Raw genomic sequence first — 20223 nt, 5'->3', positions numbered from 1 at the left:
GACAAAACACGATACAAGTTTGGGAATATTCTCTGTCAAAAGCATCAATTTCAACAAAGGAATTTTCTTTTTCTAATCTTGTGTTAACAAATGTGTCACGTAGAAAATATCTGCAATCCAGTGGGTCTGAGGTAGGGTTAACATTTGCTCAAATCATCTTCATATACGTTAGTGGAAATACAGCAGGCTACAAATATGTCTTTTTTTTTTTTTTTTTTTTTGAAAGGTAAACTTTTCCAGGACACTTTATCTAGGCGTGGACAAATTTTTGTCAATATTTTCTTCCTATGAACCTACAAGTTTCCTCTTTGGAGAAGGAGATAATGCAAAACGATAGAGTAGAATAAAGAGAGCTGCAACAAGTGCATGATTTTTTACAAACTTACGACAATGCACATCCCTAAATGGGCAAAACCAGATCAATTTCCTAAAAATAACACTCAAATTTGACAGTGGTAAGTTTGTACATTCCCTAGCAATTTTAATTACATCATTTTTAAATTTCTACATCCCCCTACATAAAAGTAGCTGGAATCCTGTTAGTTCAGACAGCATGAAACAAGGCATTGCTTTTTTTTGTCAGCAGGTTCTGACTAAATGGAATTAATAGCACTAAAATAGAACTTTGTAAAGATGTTGCAGAAGAATCTTTATTAATGTTTGGACCAGATCAGTATCTGCACCAATACAAATCTAGAATTTTCTTTTATAACTTTACTATAGTTTTTGTTGCCTTAGCTGTGATCTTTTGCTAACTCTGGCTACAACAAAACTCATGCACACGTATTGTGAATTCTTCAGTCTGCATATTTCCCCCAGACGCCTGTTTTGTTTGTTTGTTTTTTAATTTGCAATGCATTCACTGTATTATTGGTGCAGCATGCTACAGTATGCATGAAAAGGTTTACTCAAAATGCACAAGTTGTAAACTAGAATGTTGCAGCAAAACCGGTTGCACAAATGAGAGCAAAGCGATTTAGAAAAGCAATGAGCGGGAAGTAGCTCAAGAGGCAGAGAGATGATGGTTGGAGAAAAAAATAAAACCAACAGATGGAGAAAACAATATCAAAAGAAAAATTGTGAGGCAATTAAACTGACCAAGAGAGAATGAGAAAAAAAATAGAAGATGGGAATGGAATAAGATGAAAAACAAACAGAAGAAGAGAGCGGCGTAGAGGAGGACGAGGAGCGTCGGGAGGCAGAAAGATTGATTTCCACTTCTCCTCTTCCTCTCCTCCTCTCTCCTCTCTGGAACGGCTCCCCAAAGTCTTTGGATTAATGGCTCCATTTCTGCTGCTCATTCATCAGATTCAGGAAGGCATCCCAAAACACAATGCCTCACTAGGCCCTCGCCTGAACTAGATATCTACCTGCCAAAACATCCAATAGGCCCTTAAGTACTTTCAAAGACAGGCAAAACAACTTTATCTCTACCTCGGGTCAAATCAGCGGGGAATTAGCACTATCCACTGCTTGTTAGCCGCCGTTGTGTAGATGATCACAGACAGTTCAGCCTGCAGTTGTAAAGCAGTCGGTTCCAGCGCTAAAAGGCTCACGTTTGGTTATTATACATTTAACACACAGTATTGTTTCATCCTTGGCATGCTGTAAGGATCAGCTTTCATTCCCATCTTCCATTGTCTTTCCAGTTTTTTATGCATTTAATATGAACAGACAAGTAATTTCCACCTGGATCATCTCAGTTTGGTGCAATCTAAAGCTCCAGCATTAGCTTAATCAGTATCAGCTGGCAGCTTTTACAAAGTCTGTTTGATGCTTCAGTAATAGTACCTCAGGAAACTGCACAGTACACTCAGGGAACCTGTCACCATTGGTAATGAATTAGATATATCGTTTAAGTTGCAAACATAATTTTGTTGAGTTGTGTTGATGGAATAATGTTGTTTGATTATACCAACTTAACACTGCGCACAATTTAAACTTCGGTTAAAATTAAATTGGCTTGATGACTTAGTTTTCCTCCACCTTAAATGCATAATTACAAGGCAAAAATACAGATTTTTTGATCAAGATAAACTGTTCAAGATACGATAAGATACTTTATTGATCCCTCACCAGGGAAATTCACTTTACAGCAGCTGAATACAGATAAGGCAGAAACGGCTAAAAATTCAAGTTAACTTGACATAATAATATTAGTAATTACACCAACTTAACATTCTGTGTAAATTGAACTAAAATTTCTGCATTAATTGATTTAAAGTAAAAAAAAAATAAAAATTTTTTTAAAAAGTTCAAGTCAATAAATTAAATCTGCTTGATTTAAATTTAGGATTTTTGTTTAGTCTTTCGAAATGCTACCATTTTACTGAGTAAGTGGTCATTAAAAACACCTTCTCCCAACTCAATATGTTTAGTTGGTTGAACATCTTGATTGATGCTTGATGCAAATTGTTGATTTATTTGGTCATTGAGTCCAAACATCTGAGTGTAGACAGACGGATGCTGGCTGTAGTATGTTGTTTTGCAGCAGTAGAAGCTATAAAAACCTTCGGCCAGATGCCGCCTCTGCTGTCCTTCTACTATCAAGGACCACTTCCCTGGTTCCACCACTGGGGAGAGGGAGTCTGGCTGCAACATGCCTCGCTGTCTGGCCTTGTCACATTGTGCGCCAGCTGTGCCATCTACAATGCCCTTTCACAGTGTGTGATAGCTAACATGCCAACCCTTGACCAGTGCTGATTAATGAGGGTAGAAAGCGTTGCCCGGTGCTGGCTCTGTTTCCCTGCGGAGGTATATGATTGTTCATCCTACATGCATACATAACCGACCTCTATTTTTTTCCCCCATCTGTCAAGCGGTGCATTTTTCCATGCACTGGTTACTCCAGGCGATAACCCTTCACCCCTCTCCACTTGGAGCTTCCTCATAATTGGACATCAGCTCTTCTTCTTCCTTCAAACTTTTTTCTTTCTCTCTTTAAATTCCGTCCTTTCTTCCTGCGTCGTTCTCGCTCTCCGACACGGAGGTCGGAGATCCAGAGTTGAAGCACAGATTGAAGTTGATGGAAGAATTTAGATGCCGTGTGGATGTGGAATAAGAAAAGAGGGGAGAGAAGGAAGGGAGGATCAAACAGATGGATGTTGTGGCAAATCTGGCATTTGTCATGACCAAGGGCAGCCTGGGAGACACCGTCATCACCTTAATGATGTAAACAAAGTTATAATTCAAATAACCTCCCCTGCTCTCTTCCTCCCAGCCTCTCTCTTCCTCGGCTTCTTTTCCAACCATTCTTCTTTCCATCGCTTCCTCCCTTGGCAGCTCTCAAAAACACTTTCAGGGTTTTTAACCTTGAAAGAGTGGAGACACAGATGGAAGTGCATTTTAGCTGCTGAGAGTCAGAGAGTCGGGATTTTGCAGTAATGCCAAAGCAACACTTAATTTTACCGGTGGTAGCTGACCAGTGGACTCATTCTGTTGAATCTTCCTCCATTTTTCAAAGTAGAAATTAGCAATCTGTTCAAACGGGATCTAAATCTAGCAGAAGTCAGATTATCTACAAGATTAGCTCCCCTCATACCCAACTGTAAGACTGCTGGTGGGTTGGTGGGTGGTTTGTCGATGGGGGAGGGGGGTTGTTTGGCTGCTTTTTTGGCCCGTTCCTCTGCAGAACTCTAGATTTGATTTAGCTAACGAGGTTTGAGTCTTTGCAGGAACACGCGTCGCTGCAGTGAGACGTTGCTTTTCTCGGGGAAAACCGATTATTTCATTCCCTCACCGGCTCACTGATGAGCAATTATATCTCCGTAATTAAGGAATTACGGCGTATGCATTTATTATAGGTACATCACTTGATCTGCTTAAGCATGCATAATTATAAGTTTGCTCACATTTGTTCTCTGGAGGAGTATAATTCTGAAAATGGGACCTTTTTTTGTTTGTTTTTGAAGTTTTTGTCTCCTACTGGAGTTTCTTTTACTAAAATGTGTACAATCAGGGGGTAAAAGCAATTATTTTCTGTATTGTAGCTGGACAGGTTGGCATGTTAACACAAACATGTGCTGTTTAACTGTATATCGTAGCTTCTTGAGCCTAAAAAGTCAAAAGATTAGACTCCTTCTAATGATAGAAATCCAATATTGTCTGACAACACCTTTGGTTCACCATCTTACCATCACAATATATGAAAATCCATTAAAAACTTTGTGAAACGTCCTGCTGCTGACAAACGAGTGGACAAGTGATGATCACAAATGAGAGCTGCTCATCAAATGGGCTTTATTTTCCACCCTAATTGCTGCATAACGACCTGCAGAGTCTTTTCTAATAAAATGGACACAGAGCAAGCAGAGCCCGTCGGTCAATCAGCATCAATCGGATGCAGCGAAGCTCTATTTTCTTCAGACAGCATGTGGGCCGTGTGAAAGCATCACTGCCTAATGCAGTGACCTGAGGATTGGGTTATATGTTGGTTATCTTACTAACCCCCTGCAGCTTTCTTGACTGCCAAATGTCATTCTGTCACAGTCTTATCCAGGAATAGTAGATTACTTCATAGGATTTGGCCTTTTTAAGTAGAACCAGAGACTACTTAAACCATAAAGCACTCCGGGGAGTCGAAAATCTGCACCCAAACTCACAAACACGCACACGCTCTTCTTGCAGTGCACTCAGTTTGCAGATACCCCATGCACATGCATTCACATATGGTGTTGTGCAAAAGCTTGAGGCTCTTTATATGTTTAGATTCTTATTAAATGCAAACAAGCAAAGTCATAAAAATCTGTCTTTAGCCACAAAAACAAGAAGGTTGTCAGTCTGGGATTACGTGAAGAAACAGAAACTACTGAAACAGTCTAGATCCACAACAACACCAACCGTGGCAACTTCTGCAAGATGTCGGGATAAACTTATTCCAAGCGTACTAAAAAGTGTGCAAGAAAAATGCGTGCAGAAACTTGTTTTTGAAATCATCTTTACTTGTGTTTTAAAGTCACCAAACCTTTGTGCATTTGTAGACACACACACACACCGACAAGAGAATCCCTAATTTCCTGTCTCCGATGGCCTCTTAGATGGCTAATCCATGGTGCCGTTGTCTAATCTTGTCTGATCGAGCTGATCTTAGGTTTGCAGTAAGTAGCTTGTTTGAACAATCTTATAATGCGCTCAGCTGCATTCATACACAGTCTTTTGCGTCTAAAACAAGGATAAAGTTCCTTTTTAAGCCTTGGTTTATCATCATAGGAGGTCTCAATTTGGTCGGCAGTTCCAAGTTTCAACAACCTTATTAGTGACGACTGAGTTGATTTTAAACAGGTTATATTATGTAGAAAACATCCAAAAATTAGAAGTGAAATGTTATTCGATTGTAAAACTAGACTTAATTTAACTCACATTTTAACATAAACTAAAATTCTATGCTTTAGATGATGGACAGCTGCCATGGAACAAAGCTTTAGTAAAGTATTAAGGCATTGAGGAATAAATGACAGCCCATGGATGAATTTAGCTGCTCAAAGACACTAAAAACTCAACTAGACAACAGAGACATTTGGTTATTTTTCTCTTGGGTCTGACTGTAAAGGTTTAATGAGTTTAAAAACTTCACATTCTAAAACTCAGTTGATAAAATCCTGCCTCAGGATTCTTCATTTTTGAACAACAGAGAAACTCTCAAATGTCATGAATTCATTAGCCGAGTTGTTCTTCCAACAATCATCAGACATAATAAATGAGTTTCTACATCAATGCCAGAACCCATTCCTCCTGTGTAGGTGTTTTTTTTTTTGTTGTTGTTGTTTTTTTTTTTTTTTTTTTTTCAATTTTCTCCAGATTTTATTTATTTATTTATTTATTTTTGGAGCTCACCCTAATTGTGAGTAAAGTCTTATTTTTTCACTGCAGAAATACATTTTAATATAGCTTCTCTAATTATGTGGTGACCTGTTTCGGTTACAATCGTTAGCTGATAGAAACTAATTAGGCAGACAGAAAGATGGGTTTGAACGAGCTTGTTAGTGTGCAGACAGTCGTGGTACACAAACCTGGGGAGGAGAGCCCAACATATGGCTGCAACAATGTTGTGAGGCTTTGTGTGTGTGTGTGCCATTGTTACGCTGTGTGGGCATAAAGGGGGAACTGGTGGGAGCCTGTTGCTGCTTGTGCTTGTAAGTTAAAACATTTTTGGTTTGTGGGGACATAAATCTGTTTACTTTGCTACTTTTTTGGGACTGACAACAAATGAGCCTCCGAGGAAAAGCTAGTGGTGACGGTTAAATCTCTAGAAAATCAATGCAAGTCAATGTAACGGCCTCTGAAGTGATGTGGAGTGATGATTTTGTGTGTGTGTGTGTGGATAACATATGGCAAAAGCTGCGATAGCCACTCCAGACGTCTGCTGCGGATTAATACAGGAGCTTCTGTGGTAATTCCTTTTTCTTTTTGAAATCTGAGCTTTGCTGTAATGTCGCAGCACGGCCTAGTGGTCGCACAGACTGTCCGTTAATTAACACATCACAGGTTGGAACCTGTGAATCTGTTTGCAGCCTTCATATCACATCAGAGTTTTGTTGCTCATGGCAGGAAACCAAAACTACCATCAGCGGATTAAAAAAAAAAAATGAATCTGTTAAATGACACAATTCTGCTCATGTAAAATATGAAGAAACTGTTTTTGTGCAATTAGCCGATAGATAGATGGCTGACAAATTAATGGAAAAATCTGTTTGAGAAACATAACACTGCATGCTACAGTTCAGCAGTTAACACCCAACCATGCTCTTAGAGATTTTATATCAAGATGCCAAGAGGAAAATATGTGCATGACTTCAAAAAGGATTCACTGTTGGATTCTTGGAGTCATGAAGACTTCTCAGCTGACTTCTTAAGGAATTGTGACATCTACATTTAAATCTGTGGGGAAAAAAAAAACCAAAACATTAGTTAACAGGGTCCGAAATTGCAGTCAACAGTTGAAAAAAACAAAAACAAAACAGAAGCAGCTTCTCCTCAGGTCAGCGAGAATGTCACGGCTGGATATGATCAGAAAGTCAACACTTAGAAAATCAGGTTATCATCGGGTTGAAGAGCATCAACCATCATTATAAAGATGAAAGCACACTGAAGAGTTCAGTGGTGCAACAACAATAGGCACTGGTTTACAGGGGTGTGGAAAAAAGTGGTCGATGAGTCATCCTTCGACATGTTCCACCAAGAGAACAATACAGGTACATCCCCTAAGACCTTTGCAAGCACCAGATCTCAACCCAGTCAAACACCTCTAATAAATTTTGGACACAACTCTCCATCACTTTCATCAAAGCACCAAGTGAGAGAATATCTTTGATAAAATCAGTGTCCCATCCCTCTCCAGAGACTTGGAGAGTGAATGCTAAGGAGTATCAAAGCTATTTGTTGTCTCCCAATTCCTAGGAAATTAAAATATCTCTAAATGATTGTTGGTTGCAGCAAGTTTATCCAAACAAGCTAGATGAAAGCCACTGTTAAATGAAGAGTTTGGATTTCTGCATGCCGGTTTGAAAACAGCATGAGTGCTCAGTAAATAACTGAACCAAATTCGCTGTACGGTTGATACTCCAAAGGGTCTTAATCACTCTCACAACTTGTTTACAGGAAGTTAAGTGGCACTTTTTTTTCTCACATAGCGCTATTATTTCCACCACAATGATGCGAAAAATCTACTGAAAGAGACACAGTTGTACCGTGAAAGAAATCTGGACATTTGTTAAAGGATGGGTTTTACAGGAAGCAAACTTGGCTTGGTTGTAACATTTTAGAATTCAAGGATTCAAAGGCTGTCACATGCAGCAATATAACGTATCATCACTGTGCATCTACTCATACATACAAAGATAACACATATGGATATACAAGAGCAGTGCAAACAATGTCTATATATAGAAAAAAATGTATTTTATTAGCATGAGCAACATTTATGGTGCAAAAAAGTAAAAATCTGCTAGTTTTGCAAGATGAAAACTGTCATCACAGCAATGTTACGGTGAAAAAGTAGAAGGACTAAACTATAGCTTGACGGTCAAAAGTTCTGTCCCACAAAATCTTCCACTGATCATAGTTCAGAGTCTTTCCAGATTAGAAGTGTGGTTCCACAAAATCAGTGTTTCAACAATCTGTCCTTGCATAAGACTACTGTCTCTTCAGCTCACTTGTAGAACTAACTTTCATTTCTGTCTATCCTTCATTCAGATCCAGTCCACGGACCCCAAAACGTCAACGTGGTGGATGTCAGAGCTCGCCAGCTGACTATACAGTGGGAGACTTTTGGTTACGCAGTGACTCGATGCCACAGCTACAATTTGACGGTAAGAACAGCTGTCCAAAATCTGTGCCATAACGCAAAAGTGCAAGATAGATGAACTATTGTCCACCGTGAAAATGCAGTATTGTGTGCCACTAGCAGGAAGCAGAGGCACATGTATTTATTACAGTCTTTGTGGTATTTGCCTTTATTGTTAGACAGTTGCAGTAGAGATACACACAATATATGGGGAAAAAAAAGAGCAAGAAAAATTACATGCAGCTAAGTCCCATATGCTATGCACCATTCTGTATTATACCTTAAACATCCAATGGAATGTATGGTAAATACGCACTTACAAAAGCAAACAGCTTGGTTTTAGGACAGTATGTGCTGCATCTAGAGGTGAATCTATACATATTTTTGCCTCCAAATTCCAATGTTGTACTGTAAATTTACTCAGCAACGCCACTGTTTCAGGTTAATGTGGGGTTTGTGACATTTACTTTGGACCTGCACAGTGAATTCACTAGTTATTGCCATAAGACAGTTCTGTCAGCGCTGCAAGGTCGCATGCATTAGCATTTGTATTTAACCAGTGGAATAAATGCCATGGTTCCTTCTGCGTCTCCCAGGTGCAGTACCAGTATGTCTTCAACCAGCAGGAGTTCGTAGCTGAAGAGTTGATCCAGACGTCGTCACATTACACTCTGAGAGGACTGAGGCCTTTTGTAACTGTCAGGCTGCGTCTGGTTCTGGCCAACCCTGAAGGCAGCAAGGAGAGCGAAGAGATAGTCAAACAGACGGAGGAGGACGGTGAGTAAAAGCACCATTTGTAAAGATGAATTCAAAATGTCTAATAGCAAAGTTTCTAATGCAGTATTGATCCGAGTTATAACCAGCAGCTGCGGTAGCTCGGTGTCTATCAGCGTCTCCCTGAGGCGATGCCCTCTGGCTCCCCAGAAAATGATTCATAATAAATTTTCTGACAGCATCCACCGGTGTGTTGTTTAGAATAAACAGAAGGAGAAGTGGCCACCTACAGAAACCTGAACTTCTCCTGCAGGAAGTACAAGATGAGAGATGTCAGAGTCCGGCTCACACTGTGTGACTGACAGCTAGTTTGAGGAGCTGCAGGGCTGAAAGCGTCGGAGCAATAATTGTTTGGTGGCAAAATGAGAACAACTGCAGGGAATAAAAAAACAAAACTATTTCCAGCTGTTCTTTTAACTTGTGACAGGTTTTAAAGTTTTAATCAGCCTGATATTACATTGTGTGTACAATGGAACATAAATAGACACTGATGTTTGTGAATTTGCACCCACATGCAAACAGGGATATAATTAGGCTATTTATACTGATAAAGAAAGGGCTTGTATGGATGTAGTGTAGCTTGGAAAACAGCTCCTTTGGTGTTTTCTTATTTATTACAACTAACATGTCTCCTATTGGGAAAATGTCACTTTGATTACTGAATCTATCTATTTCAATTGTCAGTATAGGATAAAAACATCTATTAATGCTTTTAAACTAAACACTATACATTTTTCTAGCAGTGTGGTTGCTCAAATTGAGAAACAGATGCCACTTAACCCAGAAGCTCAACTGTAGCTAGACCATAACCAGGCCTTATGAGCGCCTCACGTGACCAGACAGCCCATTCACATTTACCAAGGGTCAAATAGTGGTATTTTTTCAAACCACATATATATTGGACACCGATAAATGTGTAGCTTTTCCAGTTTAGTGGCAAAACGTGATGTGGGTTGAACAGGTCGTGGTGGTACGTTTGGTAAATTTCAGGACATATTTCACTTGCTTTTCATTAAGTTTAGGCACTAAACCTATGTGTTAAATTTTGGAAAAGACCAGGATTTGGGTTAAAATACACTTTTGCACCAAATGTTAAAAGGTAAACTTGGTTTTTATGGGTGATGGATGGATGGATGGATGGATGGATGGATTATCCTCCTCAAGATACCCAGTAGCTCACACGTTTTCAAGATAGATAAGACAACAATGTACAAAAGAATGTGATAGATAGATAGATAGATAGATAGATAGATAGACTTTATTCATCCCATTGGGGATTCAAGGGGATATTTCATAATAATAGATCACACATGTAACATTTAAAAAAAGATAAGGAAACTAGGGTGCAAAGTAATGTGCAAATTGTCCTGGTAGAAGAAATAAGATACAAAATTTTATTTACAATTTTAAAAAATCTTAAAAAATTTTAGTGCTGTCTGCACCCTTTAAGCGCCAAAGTCACAAAATTGCGACAAGCAACATTGCTGAACATAACAAAACCGCCCCCCGGTCGAGGAGACGAGGGTCGCAGTCGGCGCGTAACAGAGCCTAAGACAGCGAGAGAAAAGTCACCAAGCCGAGAGGTCTGTTCACCGTTGACAAAGTATTTCGTCAAGTAATGGCTGACTCAGATTCTGAAGAGGAATATTCACCCTCTGATGAAGATGTTCAGTCGTCCAGTGAGACAGAAAGTGACGCTGCGTCTGTGCGTAACGGCAGCGAGTCCGTGCGCCATGACAGTCCACAAGCAGCACATCCTGGAGCCGATGCTTTGCTTCACCATGTCCAGGGTGGCGTGGTGGGTGTAGCAGGGGTGGTCAAAACACCGCTAATAGTGAGGTGGGTAGCGGGGATGCAAAAAACCGCGGAAATAGCGGCAGACGCGGGAGAAAAATGCACTGATAATAGCGGCGGAGGCCGCAGTGGCGTTCAGGCCCCACCGTAAATGACGATCATGATGGCTGGGTTTGCTTGAGAGATGAGGAACAGTATCACAAGTGGATCAGACATTTAGATGAGCCTGTTGGGTATCGTGGAGACAGGAATCTGACAAATTCTGAGCCAAGCAATGCCATCTTGATCGATAAACATCTGTGAAAGTTATGTAATCCATATGTCCGCCGCCTGGTGACGTCATAATATGCAAATTAGATGAGTGAATTTACTCCAATCACAAACTTTGGATCATACTGATGATTTTACTCATTTACAGTATGCCTTTATCTCTAATCATTTTCAAGTTTTCAACCTTTTGAAAAAGTGATATCAAAACGGAATATTTTATTGAAAAAACTGTGGCGCCTAAAGGGTTAAAATTGGGTGTGGCGAGTTCAGGGTTGGACTGGACTCAACCAAATTTCGAATGAGTAGCCACAAGAAACTGGAAAACCATGACTTTTGAAGGCATGGAAACTAACTGTTGGGCTGCAAATCTGTGCTCGTAATTACAATTAAAATGAGTATTAAAGTGACTAAGTACAGTATAAAAATAGAAATAATAATAATAAGCATGTAGGACGGGGTGCATTAGATCTGTACTCACACAGGTTTGGTCCCTGCAACATATGAAAATAGTTCTAATTAGCATTCTCGTCTTGTCGGTGTATAGAATCGGAGCATACCGACACACATTAGAAATGCTTCAAATGTAAATGTCCTCCAGCAGTTCACATTATTTCACAACAGCAACCTTTTAAACTCCTGTTTCCTATCTGCAGGCCTTCATGTTCCCCTAAATCAGAGCAGAACCCCCGACGCTAATAATTCATCGCTGCTTCACGTTTCTCTCAACAACACGCCTGCGATAAACTGGAATATTTCGACTCCATTAGAGCAACGCCTGATAAGCAGGATAAAGAAAAAAAACACATTGTTCTCATGATCCCAAATCTCTCATCTCTTTCCCAACCCTCCTCGGGGCTCGCTGTTTCGCTTCTCCTGATCTCATAACTAATATCCTCTGAATTTAGCTTCTGGGGAACATCACATCTCGGCCTGGAATTCCTACATTTGCTTGCCGAACACACACACATACTGCGATTTGCTCGAACCCTTAAAGAGAAGCTAACTTGACTGGGGAGTAGCGATGGCTTTAGGGTGTAGGAGAAGAGGGGAAAAAAAGCCTTAATTGTTTTGTTCTTAATTGTTTTTTATTTAACCATCGTTAATCTCCTGGTTGTAATTCAGTAATTAGGGAACAGAACAGCAATTGTTCACATGGAGGCTAATTGCTGTTTGTACGGTAATAGCTTTATAGAGCCGGAGCTCCTGCAAATGAAGCAGCTTTCCCCTCACACACACACACACACACACACACACACACACACACATTCACAAGCATATATGGTTTTCCTCTTACTCCCTAATCTTGCTGATAAAATAGAAATAAACTTTAACCTATGTTTAGGGGCAAAACGAGGGATTTGCAATTAAGATATGAAATTACTTTTCTCTTCGCTCACAAGGACTCATCCTCCCCCAGTTTATAATTGTAATCTCTGGATGAGAGTCTCTCAGGTTTTAATCACGTCCTCCTAAATTGTTTTACCAGCCAGATTTACAGCATATTAACATGCGCACAAAAACCACAGACACAGTCTCCCCAACCATCGTAAGTCACGAGCCCTTTGGCTTTCTCTCCATTGTTAATTTGACTCTTCCATTGTTGTGGAAAATCCTGCTTCTGCCTTACTTCCACACTGCTCAGACGCTAAAGATTTGGAAGGATTTTTACCACAGAAACTGGCTGTTTTTATTCTGCTGTGTGCCACTACAATGCTAATTGCATCACAGATTGGACAAAGAAGTTCAAATCTTTGAAGAAATGTAAGTCGATTAAAGCTACTCACTGGTGGAGGTGAGCTAAGGGAGGGCGATGGTTGTTTTATGGCTAAACGATTGCTCAAACACCACGTAAAGTAATAATTCAAAAGTAAAGTAATAATTCAAAATCCAAATTAAACCTATGAACACACGTTTGACACTTTTCCTTTGGTTTCTTCCATTGCCTGAAGTATGCCTTGCTCAGAAGTCTATTGAGCCACTTAACCTGTTAAGAAGAAGCACCACACATTTATTATGCTACATCTCTGTCACAAATGTTAAACTAGTCCTGGGATACACTCACAAGTGTTGTCTCAATAGATGAGAATAACCACAGTACTGTACACAAAGACTGGAGCCTCAACTACTATATGACAATATAAAAATGTATAATATATTGATAAAACAAAACAATGGCTGAAAGCTGACGACAACAAATGCACATTTTCATCAAGATTCTCACTAGCCTGCAACAATAGATAATGGTCATCTGTTACATCCAATGACTTAGACTCGTTAATAGACATTATGTCTATTAGTTAATGTTGTACATGTGTTATGTACAACACAACACAGATACACGTGTTATGTTGTACATAACACGTGTATCTGTGCATTTTTAAGTTTGTGTGTCACATTTGCAGTTTGAAGCCACCAACACACACAGATAGTCATGTTTATTTAGATTTAGATGCATCCTGGAGACTTACCGTAACTATATCTGGTGACTGTTTATGGAGCAGATTCACTGTTTACTAGCTAAAGCTGCAGCTAATGTAAGGCATAAGCTTATGGCATAATGTAATATGGCTAAGCTAACATCTACTGAGACCTCTGTAGGGCATGAAGTTACTAAGCAACCAATCAACTGGCAATTAATAAAACAAGACTCTCATACAAAGCAACCATTGCCTGGATATCACTAGTTTAATTCATGACCTATTTTTGTGTAAAAGAACCATTCACACCTTATGTAAATTAATATAAATAGAAGAATTATCTATTTTAAAATTGCAGCACAGATCTCTGCATGTGTTCTCATGCCTGGTGCAGCCATTTTGATTGATTGCAGGGATGCAGCAGCCTTTCAGTGAAAGGTAGTGTAGCCATGGAAGAACCAGAAAATAACCTTACCCAAACGTTAAACCAAGCTGTCAACCTGAAATTTTAATTATTATTATTTATTTATTCATTTTTTGCCCCAAAAGTGAGGCAGGTCCTCACAATGTGACAGATTTATTTCCTCACAACGTGAGTTGTGTATGAATACACACCAGCACACACACACAGGCTTGCCTCAGAGACAGATGTCATGTCCACTTATTGTACACAGCAGCCCATTAAGCTAACCATGAAACACCTATCTGTCAGGTAGCTGTCAGGTCAGCTTAATACAGCCGCCCTACTGCCGGGTCTCGTACTGATCAAACGTGAGCCAGAGGAAGTCAGAGGAGCTGCCTCATCTCGACCTTCTCAGAAATCATGCAACTATTCTGCAATGGTGACGGCAACATATTGCCCCCGAGCATTGTATGTAGTTATTTTTTAATCACTGTATCAACTAAAATGCCCTTAAACAAAGACATGTTCAACCCTTTACAATCTTAACTGCGGCTCCATTGCATGTAAATGTAGATTGCAGTCACACAGAGCATCTTCCACTAACTGAATGGGAACAAGATTAAACAGTGATGGTTGGTGTTGCAGAAAAAAGGACCTGACAATGTAAGTTTCAGGTTTTTACTGTGGTGGTTTGTTGCAGCGGTTTATTAGCAACTGTCAATAAAACACAGTGAATTATTATTATTTAGGTAAATATGTGTTGAAATGTCCACATGGGAAGAGTTTGAATAATTTGAATTAGTCAGTCCCTCCGTTGGTCATAGTTGTGATGTGAATGAGAATTGGTGTCTCAGTACTGAACACAGCTGTCATAGCATTGAGGCTTATAGGCAACACCTAGGTTCATCTATTACTTGTTTCATAGTCACTGGACAGTCAAATTGTTAAGAAAAAAAAAACACATTGGGGGAAAAAAGGATCAGGCATTGTTTATATCCTTATTTGCTACTTTACAGCCTTCTTCTTATTGTCTTTGTGGACACTACTGCATTTCTTGACATGACACCACCATCAACTACCCTCTGCAAATTAATTATATCACCCACATGCACTGGGACCCACTTTTATTGGTTTTTAAAGTTAGTGAAGTGACCGTAAGCACGCCTTTCCACACTAATTGTGTATCTGTGAAACAGCAAGCTAGCTTCAACCACCAATAGCATGTAACATAGCCGTGCTGAAATCAAGGGTACTACTCAGAAACTGGCTAGCTAATTTGCGAATATTTCGGAATATTTCAGACTTCATTTTAATAAATTCTCAAGTGTATTTATATTGATCAGCCTTGTTATGGGAGGTCTTGGATTCTGATTTCATTGCCCTCCAGTTCCCAAACAAAGAAACAGACAGCAGCACTAGTCATACGCAACATATTCATTACCAACTTGTACTAACAACCAATAGTACAGCAATGACAACAACACATATATACAAAGAGGATGTATACATGAGTAGGTGCAGGACTAAAGTCCGGCAATGAAAGTGTGCAACATGTAATAGCTGGGATTGCCTCTAGCAATGATACATTTGGAAACAATATAGAAGTAAGAAACCAATTATAATTTCTAAATTCACTTGTTTATCACAAAGAAATGAGATCAAACAAACTGTGTTTATCTGCTGCGGTTCCTGAAATAATAATAAATGATTTTAACAAGAATATTAAATTGTGTAATTCAATTATACATGGCAGCAAACTTGTAATACAGCCAAATATACAAGTATATACACCCAACAATGAGAAAAACAAGACTCTTGGAGCATATACGTCAAAGACAAAACATCTATCTTGTGACAGAGTGTCTTTGATTATTTAGTCCAGATTTGGGACATGATTTTGGTAATATTAGAGCCCCCCCCCCCCCCCCCCCCCCCCCTTTCTTTTCTTTTTTTTTTTGTTTTGGTTTTTAAAGAAGAGAGTCGCAGCAAGCAAAGTGACCTTCTCTGCTCCAGAATCTCAGAAATTACTCTTTCCGGTTCCATTGGATTTTTTGGTTGATTGTAAATGTCATATTATCTCCAAAGGGGCATTAAATTGATTTTTAGTTGAAAACATCCAACTGGCTTATTACCTGATGCAGGGAATGGATGTTTCACAAGGACAGAAGTCTCTGTTTTTTTTTTTTTTTTGTAAGTGGACTCCTACCAAATTTACAATTGTGAAAAATGGTCCTTGAAATATTTCGGAGTGCTGCTCTGGCTGATGCAGTAAACTGCTTTTCAGCTACAAACACCAGCGTTGGCTCAAGTTGTTTTTATCTGTCAGCCCAGATATCCTGTCACATGTTTAAGTGCTTCTTGGAGACAAACAGCCGATATTAAATACACTGATCTCAAATCCCTATGTTTATATCCTCATAAATACCTCCACCGCTGCTAAAGAGAAAAAAATGATCCTCTCACTCTGAGGGCAATGACAGTCAGCGAGATTTAATAATCCTTTTATCTTTGGAGCACAGAGTCTTTTCTACGATCACAGCAGAAGAAAAACAACAATAAGAGACGTCAGCTTTGCTTTTTGTTTGGTGCTCATTAGCTGTCAGTTTTCTAAAAGGCAATTTATCAAAGCGCATTTGCAGTTTTTAGGGGTGCACTGTCTGTCTATGTGCTTTTAATCATTAATTTGGTATATAAATGATCACAATATGCTCTAAAACCATACAGAAGTTAAGTTTTAAATAAAAATTAACCATTATTGAGTATGCCATGTTGCTGCTTCTCTGTGTTGTGCTTCTTTCAAAACATGTATCAATAGTAAATTGAGTTCAGATTAACACCATCTATGTTTTTCATTCTAGTATTTCAAAGATGATGCACTTTTGACTTTATTAGCAGCAAGATGTTTAAGGCAACATTTACATTTTCATGTTTATGGCACTTTGTGAATTTGAATGTTTGAAAGTAGGATGTTTAGGATGTCAAAAAGCAGAAAGAACACAAATGTTGCCCATCTTCGTGCATTTCTTTATGGTCTCCCATTATAATAACAAACAGAGATCGGTCCTAAAATCCTTTTATCACGATGTGAAAGTTAATCCATCGGCTCTACTTCTAACTCCTGCCAGCTTGCTTTTCATCAAGATGTGTTTATTTGTTCCCAGGGAGGATAAACCGCCATAATGATGAAATCTTGAACAACATGAAGAATTACTCTGTAGCAATATTGATATATCATGGATTAGAACATACTTTCAGCCATAAGCAAAAGACTAAATGAGATTTAAAGAGAAAACAATACAAGTAATCGACATTAAAGTAGATGAGGGGGCCTTATACACAATAGCGTAGTATACAATATAGTGTAGACAGTAATATGTTGCTCTTTTAAATCTGCCAGTACAGATGATGATGTATTGACCTTTTCGTGTCCATTTGCACAAGTCAATGCAGAGTTTAAAAGCTTAGAAAAGACACATATGTGGTTCTATTCATACTACAAGTGAAGCATTGAATTGTTCCTTATATGGAATGCAGAAAAACACAAGATGTTTCTGAAAAGCTATACACTTAAACTGTACATACAGATTGTGTGACAGCACTGCGTCACTGTGTTTATTCCTGAGGTGCGTCAAGCACAGTGGGTGGAAGTAGCACAGGATATCTGGAGAATTTCGAATTTCTTACAGTGTTTCTTACATGATGCACACACTGGGAAGCCAACAGAGGACACATATGTGTTTCTGTTTGTACCACACATTATGCATTTCATCGTGCCTCATATGGAACACAGAAAAACATGAGAGATGATTCTAAGAAGCCATGACTTTGCACTTTATGCATGATACAGCAGCTGGTTACAGATCAGGCTGCAACACCTTGTCCACATGATTATTCCTGAGATGCGTCAAACACAGTGGTCAGACATAACATTGGATATCTAGCGAATTTCGAATTTTTTACTGTGTTTCTTACATGATGCGCACACCGGAAAGCAACATGTAAGTTCATGCAGACTTTAAAAGCCAACAGAGGACACATACGCTACCGTTCAAAAGTTTGGAGTCCCTTAGAAATGTCCTTGTTTTTGAAAGAAATGCATTTTTTTTCAATGAAGATATCATTAAATTAATCAGAAATCCAGTTTACCACATTAACAATGTCTATAGACATTGTTAATGTGGTAAATGACTATTCTAGCTGGAAACTGATGATTTGTAATGGAATATCTACATAGGACTACAGAGGAACATTTCCAGCAACCATCACTCCTGTGTTCTAATGCTACATTGTGTTAGCTAATGGTGTTAAGGCTAATTGATGATTAGAAAACCCCTGTGCAATTATGTTAGCACATGAATAAAAGTGTGAGATTTCACGGAAGACATGAAATTGTCTGGGTGACCCCAAACGTTTGAACGGTAGTGTATGTGGTTCTGTTCATACTACAAGTTGTGCATCTCATTTCCCCTCACATGCAACACAGAAAAACACATGAAATGTTTCTAAAAAGCTGTGAATTTGCACTTTTTACAGGATAAAGCAGTTGGTTACAGTTTGGGCTGCAGCGCCGTGCATCGAGCGCAGTGGGCAGACATATCACAAGATATCTGGAGAATTTAGAACTTCCTACTGTGTTAAATCACCGTCAATGGGAAGCATGTATAAATCAAAGCACCCCCAAAATCTGACAGCAATGTCCTCAATCAGAATTGCTTAAATGACGAGTTATAAAGGCGATGGAAAATCTCCCTGTACAATTTGTTTTGGGCACCATTTGTTTCCTGGCACGCATGCTATCAGACCTTTTGCATTTGTACATTCCAGACAGTCACAAATTTTGCAAATGGATGTCACACCTACCCTTTTACACACCTAGATGAAGAAAGTATGAATTCGCCTTTACTAGATACTTTGGGTTGGGGTGCCATCCACATTTACGAAAACATTAGTAAGAATTAAATATTTGTATTAATATAAAATTGATATAAATGTGTGAATTCTTGAAAATTCACATGCCCATTTCTTAACCCCCTGTTATGATAAGATAAATTGATCCCTCCGTGGGGAAATTGACGTTACAGCAGCTGGAGGCATTGAAGAAGCAGGACAAAAATTACAAAAGTACAATAAATCTAAAAATAAAGATATAAAAGGTGGAAAGACAATGTAGAAGGCATTATGAATTTCTACATGAATACCTAAAGATGTGACATGATGAATTTACATATGTCTGGTTCTGAACAGAAATGTTGTGGTTCTTCACATAGGAACATGAGCCGTCAAGCAAAAAATGGATTTCAAACTTGTATTTTGCCGAATTACCATCAAGCTGCTGCCGAATGATTAAACACATGTTGTGCAAATAATCCCCAAATCGATAATAAGAATCAGTTTAATTTGAGTTTGCTTGCAAATAGCTGCTGCACGGCCCTAAACAGTTACAAAGAATAAAAGGCAAAATTTCCATATGAACAACCAGGTCTGCTGCTTACTATAATGAAGAGAGCCAGAGAAATGAAAAGCCAGAGAGGAAACTGAGATATTCATTTCATGCCAGTAGAGATAATTTGAACCGAACCGCAAATGCAAGACGGGGTTAAGAGACAGAAAACTAGGAATATACAAAAAAAAAGAAAAAGAGAAAGAGAGAGAGACACATAGAGGAGAGAGCTTCTGGCATAATAAAGCAGGCCATTCATTGTGCTGCACGATGAAAGTTAATCAAGTTATGATTAATGTGTTACAGCTGCCGTTATCTTTTCAATGAAGCCTGTTTGCTTCGGTCGCAGCCCCCGAGGTGCACGAGAACACACGCATATATACACAAAAAGAGAGTAAAAACATGCACACACATGCATGGTCGCATTGTGTGAGCCGCGATGTGCACACTGGAGATGTCAGGGTGCACATAGTGAGTCATAGAAAGCTCATATTTATGGACACACAAACAGCCCAGCATGCACAGAAAAAACACCACCCAGATATTCACAGATATTCAGGTAGACGCTGCATCGCAAAAGATCAGAGTACACACACATACACACAAAAAAGTGAGTGATAAGGCGCTGAATAAAAATGGCAGCATCTAATTGCATTTCTTTGTTAGGGTAATTTGATATGCTCCACTGGCTGGGGCCTTAATCAACACCTCGGAATTACTAATCAAAATATTCTTCTGTCAGACCTCTCTGATAGTTTGTTGGTGTGTGTATGTGTGTGTATTTGTGTGCTGATGTTTGTCTGTTTATGTGTGACTTACTGCTACTCTTCATGTTTTGGTCAAA

The 20223-nt window shown here is 39.0% G+C and overlaps 1 protein-coding gene across 12 annotated transcripts in view; it reads left to right on the top strand.

Moving 5' to 3' along the window:
- ptprt (protein tyrosine phosphatase receptor type T) overlaps positions 1-20223 on the top strand; it is a 412332-nt gene that overhangs the window by 190818 nt on the left and 201291 nt on the right. For all 12 annotated transcript variants that reach the window (XM_035943149.2, XM_035943147.2, XM_035943148.2 and 9 more), the window contains exons 9-10: positions 8191-8306; positions 8878-9058. In XM_035943149.2, the coding sequence (XP_035799042.1) occupies positions 8191-8306; positions 8878-9058 (297 nt within the window). The remainder of the gene's footprint in view (positions 1-8190; positions 8307-8877; positions 9059-20223) is intronic.

The sequence above is a fragment of the Amphiprion ocellaris genome, chromosome 5 (assembly GCF_022539595.1).
Source record: "Amphiprion ocellaris isolate individual 3 ecotype Okinawa chromosome 5, ASM2253959v1, whole genome shotgun sequence".
Lineage (NCBI taxonomy): Eukaryota > Metazoa > Chordata > Actinopteri > Pomacentridae > Amphiprion > Amphiprion ocellaris.
The sequence above is the reverse complement of the archived record's forward strand: the minus strand, read 5'-3'. Positions and strand labels throughout refer to the sequence as shown.